Source organism: Cyprinodon variegatus, unplaced genomic scaffold (assembly GCF_000732505.1).
Source record: "Cyprinodon variegatus isolate N-32 unplaced genomic scaffold, C_variegatus-1.0 Scaffold111, whole genome shotgun sequence".
Taxonomy (NCBI): Eukaryota; Metazoa; Chordata; class Actinopteri; order Cyprinodontiformes; family Cyprinodontidae; genus Cyprinodon; species Cyprinodon variegatus.
In genome coordinates this window covers 915,979-923,383 of record NW_015150564.1, presented here as the reverse complement: position 1 = coordinate 923,383, position 7,405 = coordinate 915,979, and the positions used below count along the sequence as shown (strand labels likewise).

Genomic DNA, 7,405 nt, shown 5'->3' with positions numbered 1-7,405 from the left:
TATATATATATATATATATATATATATATATATATATATATATTTATATATATTAGATTAGATTAGATTAGATTAGCTTTATTGATCTTACAGCCGAGAAATTCACTGGTCACATATTGGCATAGTAATTAAAGGTGCAAACAAGAAGGAAGAAGGTGCATTAAGAATAAACAATATATCAAGATTAATAAATATATATATATATATATATATATATATATATATATATATATATTCTGCTCCCTCCTTACACACAAACAACACACATCCCTGCTGATCCGAAAGGATGTTGGTTTTGGATAAAAAACAATTTGGCCGACAGAGGGAACAGGCAAAGCTCAGGACTGGTGGAGGGGGAGGAGCTTAAAATGTGCAGACTAATAAAAGGCACACATCCAGCGTTTAGAGCCCTGTGAGGCTGCTTTTGTTTTGCCTTCCATACTTTTCTCTCCAGTTAACTGTAGCAGATGTTCTCAAACACCTGTGGAGCTTTTTTTTATCGGAGCCATGCTGCAGATTATGGAAACATATGGTTATACATCCTGTCTTCATGTCCACAGCAGCACTACATGTGAAGAAATAGTTGCTGTTAGTAGGAGCAATGATGTAAAACACCTTATTTTTCAATTAACATATTGATAACAAAGGAAGACCTAACAAGACCTGCTGATTTCATGAATTTATATTTTCTTGTCTTTAATGTCAGGGTCTTCCTGGTCGTGCCGGTCTTCCTGGTGCTGATGGCTTACCAGGACCACCAGGTACCATGCTGATGCTCCCAGTAAGTCCATTACTAATAAAACCCACACAACCCCATTTACTCATAATGTTGTTTTGCTGCAAGAAAACATCATGTAACATAATGAGCTGTTTTTGTGTGCTGAACAGTTTCGCTTTGGTGGAGATGGTGAGAAGGGTCCGGTGGTGTCGGCGCAAGAAGCCCAAGCACAGGCCATCCTTTCCCAGGCCAGAGTAAGTAAAGCCTGCAGATCATCACCTACATCGCTTTCTGTTTAAACACAGCTGCGTGGGGGAAAGGAAAGTGGTTTGTTGGGAAGCAGAGGGGGTTGCCATGCATTTTTTTTTGGGCTTTTTGAGGCTAAAAAGAGACGTGCTGTGAAGAGATGAGGAGCAACAAAACAAACAGGCCACTGAACAGATGCACGTGCAAGAGAGAGTTAAAGATACTTCATGGCTAGCTATGTTTGGGTCGGGGAGTGTAAAAAGCAGAGGCAATAACACAAAATGACAGAAGTGAAAAGGTGGAAATTCTGCTTTATCTCAGATGAATGAACCATTTTGTAAAAAAAGGCATTTATAGATCATTGTAGATCTTTATTGAGGAAAAAAAAAGAACATCCAACTACATTAGAAAATATAAAATGGTACAATTTTAGGGATTTATTGTTCCTTTTTTTTTCATTTTTTTTTATATTATTTCACCAGAACATGACATGGGTTTTGTTTTCTTAAAATAAGCTTGGCATATGTCGCCAAGTTCAAATAATAACTGAGACCATGGATGCTTTTCAGTAATATATTTGTTCTTAAATTTACTGTATACCTAAATGAAAACAAAATTCATTCCAGAATAAAGACATTTACCTTTTGTAATAGCTAGCATTTCTCAATTTCACCCATCACTACAAATAATCCCTATAAGATATTTTCAAAAGGTACCCATCTGTATTTTTTTGCTGGGAGCCAAATTTGTGACATTCTTGCACCTTGAACAGGGGCCCACTTTAAATCCCTCATAGGGCTACAATTGGCCCCCAGGCTGCACTTTGACACCCATGATTTAAATATTTCTGGATAATCTCCATGTCCTGCATTTATATTTTGCAAATTTATCAGAATAATCCAGTAAATTGCAGGTTTTCTAAGTTATTTAGTGTAGATAAAACATATCAAGTGGAATCTTCTACTCACTTTTCTAAAAAAAAAAAAAAAGGGCTTTTGTTCCACTTGCAGATAAAAGCGAAAACATATTGATTTCTAACTAATCTATCATATATATCAAGACAAGGATATAAACATCATCAACTAATGTTGTTTTTTTTGTTAAGTAAAAAAAATGAGGCATGTCAGAACATGAGAACACTCATTTGGACATCATGTCTCTTTTTTTCAACGTACCACTTTCTATATCTACATTTGTGTATTTTCTACAGCAGCTCTGATTTTTAAATGAAAGTGTTTCCCTAAACAGATCTACTGGTTTTGTCTTTGTTTGTGACCTGCAGCTGGCTATGAGGGGACCTCCGGGGCCAATGGGCTTGACAGGAAGATCTGGACCAGTGGTGAGGCTCGGATTTCAGAAAACATACATGTTTTTTCACATTTTCTTTTCACCCCTGATGTCAGCTTGGATCAATGCAGAGCAGTCAGCTTATTTCTAAGCAAATAGCTTTAATTCAAAGGTAAAAAAAAAAAAAAGAAAAAAAAATGGATTTTAAGGTGCTTTATGTTATAATTTTAACACTTTATTTCTGTCGGTGTTCCATAAAATCTCTCATAAATTTATATTAGCGGCTCAGGGGACACCCTACTTGTCTGTTCACTTTAGCTGCCCCCTACCACACCCAGCCCCTTCATTTTTCTTAGGCCTGTTGATACATGATCCAAGAATTATTACCAGGAAAAACACCTGCGAAAAAACAGGGAATGACTCTCTGTTCGATCTGTTCTTCTCTTCTAGGTAGAAAAACCTAAAATCTGGTCAGATCAGATGTCAATCAGTTGAACCAAAGAAATATGATAAGACGTTATGTATTGATTTTGTATCTTTTATATCATTTCAGGGCTAAAACAATTAATCGGATTAATTGTGATTAATTGATTATTGAAATAATTGTCAGAGCAAACCACTTAGAGCAGTAATTATACCAAAATTGTAAAAAAATGTATAAAAATGTTTCATTTAAGATAAAAAAAAAATGTTTTCAACTGTAAATATGCTCTTTTCTGGACTCAAGTGGAAAAAAGTTTCACCTGGTTTACTTTTGTAAAAAAAAAATGACTTTAAATAACCTTTTGCTATTCGATTATTGATTAATCTAAAAAATGTATGGACAGATTAATCGACTAATTAATCGATTAATAATTGTTAGTTGCAGTCCTAAGTAATTTCATATAAAATCTCAGGTGTTTAATATTTTTTTCCTACTGTTTCACCATAATCAGGGTTTAAATATTTTCTGTTATGCAGGATCTAGTAGCTGAATCAGTTTGTATATAGATGTACCTGACAGAGATGTTGAACATGATCCATTTGTTTTCACTCAGTTATTCAGTTTTAACAGTAATTTTAAAAAATCCTCCTTAAAAGCCTTGATTAATCCAACATCACTATTTATAAAAATTGCCCATAATTTATTAAATGGGAGCAAACAAACCTTTCAAATTGAGGTCATATCTCTATCTTAATGCAGGTGTTGTTGCCTAGAGTGGCATATGTTCTCTTAATAAAAAGCTAAATAATGCCATCTGCTGTTTACTCAGGATTATTTCACTTTTCTTTTTTTTTCTGACTTAAATGGAGCTAAAGATTCACAAAGTGTATTTTTATTTCCAGGGTCCACCTGGACAAGGTGGGTTGAAAGGTGAAAGTGGAGACCCTGGTCCTCAGGTAAGAAAGGATAAAGAACGCAAGTGATGAATCCAAATGTCTTTCACTTTCCACTAAAAGCTACATTCATAGTCTGATGTCGGACTCTAAATGGCTCTTCTGTGTCTGTCCAGGGGCCACGTGGCATCCAAGGACCCCCAGGACAACCTGGCAAAATTGGAAAAAGAGTGAGTGAACTCAGTCACCTTTTACTTCCACACAGGACTGCGAGTGAGGCTGTGTTTTTGTTATTCGATGGGCTCAAAAGCTGAGAGGATTGTTTTCACTTCAACAAACAATTTGTTGATAAGTGCTTACAGGCCTGAGCTGCGGCCAATCCACAGATCCACGGCCTCGCAGCTTAATCTGTCTGAAAATGCCAACGCTGGGAAAGTGGCTGTGGATGAGGGACGGCAATTAGTGTCACGGAGCAGCAGCTTGACGAAGGCCAAACATTCTGACCTAATTGGATACTAATAGAAATAAACCTTGATGCAGCACTTTTAAGAATTTCTAATGTGAATCTTGAATACTTCTCATCACTCCAAATCCTAGCTTATTACATTTGCATTCACAAAAAACCTGCCTGAGTTACACTATAAATAGCCTTGAATTTATATCAATTCTACAAAAAAAAAAATTATCATAATCAGAAAATTGGAATAACTGTCATCTTTGAATGCAACGTGATTGATATCTTTATGCTAAGGTCACACTTCATGCACACTGTAAATATTTGTCAACCTCTGGACAGAACGTCATGCTATTCTAATTAAGTATTATTAGTTAAAAAGGATTCCGTTAGAAAACTAAATTAAATTCCTGTTTGGTTTTGACTGAGACATGACAGTATTTCGGATATTATTTACACATAATGTTTACACTTCCTAACATTTCTTTTTCTAGATCTGCTACTTTCTTGTTGTTCTTAAAACTATTGATATGTTTTATTGATGATGTCTAACATCCCCCTCACCACCTCTTCATGTTGCACTCTTTAAAATTAAACATTTTTTCCATGCTTTTGCTAAAGTAAGAGTCAGGACATGTACCCCGTTAAAAAGGATGCTCAACACATTATTCTCTCTTAGCAGAGATGCACTGATCCAAAATATCAGGGAGATTTCTGATTTTAGATTGTTTGGAAAGATCTGATCTGGTAATGCTTTATAGTTATTTTGATTAAAAAAAGATATAAGAGCAACATTCAAAATAGCTTCTATAGACTTTCTGCCATGAGCAGCGCATTTATACATACATACAAGTGTGTTTCATATATTCTTGTTAATGAGAGTTTTACTCTAAGTTATCTGTTATGGTGTTGTCAGCATTTTATTTTATGACTAGCATGGTTCGAGCTTTTGTCATTGCTAGAACAGCAGTCAGAGTTTACATCTTAATTTATGAGCTTTTTGGATCATTGACAATCCGAGTTTTAAGTTTTTAAGGATAAAACAGAACAACTTGACAACTTGCATTCTGTTCAGGCTCTGTTATCTGCTGATTGTGCTGCTTCTTCTTTATCTGAATTATGAAAAAAACTCAATGACATACAGCTTCTTTCTAAATGTATTCTTACATCTCCAAGCTTCCTGTGAGCAACGTTTATATTATAAACATTCACCAATACAGCCAAAACTGATATTTTTGGTTTCTGACTGCAAATTCCATTTTTAATTCCGAAATACTTTCTTAATGCATTTCTAGCTTAGACTTTTGAATTCAGTTAAATGTTTAATCCTAAGAAACATCAGCTTATGCTGATGTTTTTATTGGGAACCCATTTTTGCTGCATGCTCTCATAACACCTGAAAAATTCAGTAATTTTTATGAACAAATAAAACAAAAAAATATGAACCATCTTCAAATTGTGGCTGCTAATGGAAAAAAATGTAGCCACAAAATTTCTACCGGTGCAAAAAGTTATCCTAATAGGTGATTACATCTATTGATGATAAATAACTCAACCTAACAGATACCAAAAATACCTCCACAGCTTAAAAAGGGTGTTTTCATGGGAAAGCATTTAAAGTGTGGACATGTTCTCTCCGTTTAAGGGTCGGGCTGGTGCAGATGGTGCTCGAGGAATGCCTGGAGAGCCAGGCTCTAAGGTAAAACACCACACAGGGGGAATTATTAACCGAATAAAGAGGAGGTCTGAGGCTGTGTGTCAGTCATGGTCATGATGTGGTTCTATTGTGTTTTCATCCCCAGGGTGACCGCGGCTTCGATGGACTCCCTGGACTCCCTGGAGAAAAGGGTCACAGGGTTAGTTCAAAAACGTTCATAACACTTTTTAAGTTTGTCAGAAACATCAAAAAATATTGTTTTTGGTTTAAATAAGTATAAAGATTAGAAGATGCTGTTCATTTAGATTAAGGATCATGTGAAAAGCTGAAGAAGAAAAAGTGCCACTGATGGATCCTATCACTCATTCGAAACTTTAGTGACATAAAAACAGTTTTCATGTGAGATCAGTCAAAGAATTGCCATTGAATAAAGTCTCCTTATTTCTGGTTTGTATTCTTAGAGGACTAAGATTTAACAACGAGCTAGAGGCTGATTTTAATGTAGCTGGTTATATTTGGACACTGCAATATAATCATGTTGAGTAACCTTCTTAAATATAAATGTGATGAGTGAACAGCAGCAGGTATTGAATGAGAAGCAGGTCTCTGGTCCACTCACTGACTGTGTTAATCAGCATGCGTGAAAAGATGAAATCAAAGGAGAAGGGAATACTGATAGAGGGCTTTGATATAATGCACTCTGCCTGCTAATTCCAAATCTGTTGCCATTTGATTGATTTCTTCAACAGTTTGATGAACTGGTTTAAGGACCTTCAGCCAATGATTCAAAGGGAAATTTCATCTTTGGATCTACACTAAATTAAAATACATAAATGGAAAGTTTTATGGGTAAAATGGTGTATAAATCATGAAACAATGCCCATGTCATGTGTTACTTAATGAATGAAAATAGCTATTAATTAAACCTGATTAATGAGAGTTGTTACATACAAAAATCTTGACCTAAGTGGTATGCAGAGGTTTAGATCTGTCAGACATCAAATAATGTAGAAAATTAGCTAAAAGCAAATTAAAGATCTGATGATAACGATCCTAGAAAATACAACCATTGAGTAAATGCGAATAAATATTCAATAAACAAAAACAAAAAATAGAAATTAGAGTAAAATACTCTGAGAAAATGTTAATAAGAAAGTTTTTAAAAAATTACAGATGCATTTAATCAAAAAGTTAGATGGTTTTATTGTTAGTTATAGTCTTCTGAGGATCAATGTTAGTCTGGGGACAAGCTTAGAATTAGGACTGGGAGCCTGTGAGACTTGCAGAAAATGTCCCTGCTGATTGAAGATTACCCTTAAAAAGATGAGGTTGGTAAAAAAAAAAAAAATCAAGATTTATTCAATTTAATTAAAAATACTTTAATAGTTCCAAAAGGAATTTAAATCTAAGAAATAATAATAAAATAATGAATAGAATAAAATATGCAGTATGGGAAGATGTGGGAATTTCTTACAGAAAGCTTCTACATCTCTATCTCTATCTTTATGAGGTTAAATTAATGCATAAAAAAGAGATGTTTGTGAGAATATTAAGAAAGAAATCTGCAGGAGCCTCACATCAGAGTCTCTCAGTAACATCCTCTTTCTGCTTAATATCTTAAAGTAACACAGATGCCATGCTTTCACTCAGTGCCATTTTTTTTTTTTTTACCAACCTCATCTTTTTAAGGGTAATCTTCAATCAGCAGGGACATTTTCTGCAAGTC

General features: G+C 34.7%; 1 protein-coding gene across 1 annotated transcript in view; it reads left to right on the top strand.

The window, feature by feature from the left end:
• col11a1 (collagen, type XI, alpha 1) overlaps positions 1-7,405 on the top strand; it is a 116,772-nt gene that overhangs the window by 33,077 nt on the left and 76,290 nt on the right. The window contains exons 11-17 of the mRNA XM_015374969.1: positions 707-781; positions 889-972; positions 2,247-2,303; positions 3,578-3,631; positions 3,745-3,798; positions 5,668-5,721; positions 5,825-5,878. Coding sequence (XP_015230455.1) covers positions 707-781; positions 889-972; positions 2,247-2,303; positions 3,578-3,631; positions 3,745-3,798; positions 5,668-5,721; positions 5,825-5,878 — 432 coding nt within the window. The remainder of the gene's footprint in view (positions 1-706; positions 782-888; positions 973-2,246; positions 2,304-3,577; positions 3,632-3,744; positions 3,799-5,667; positions 5,722-5,824; positions 5,879-7,405) is intronic.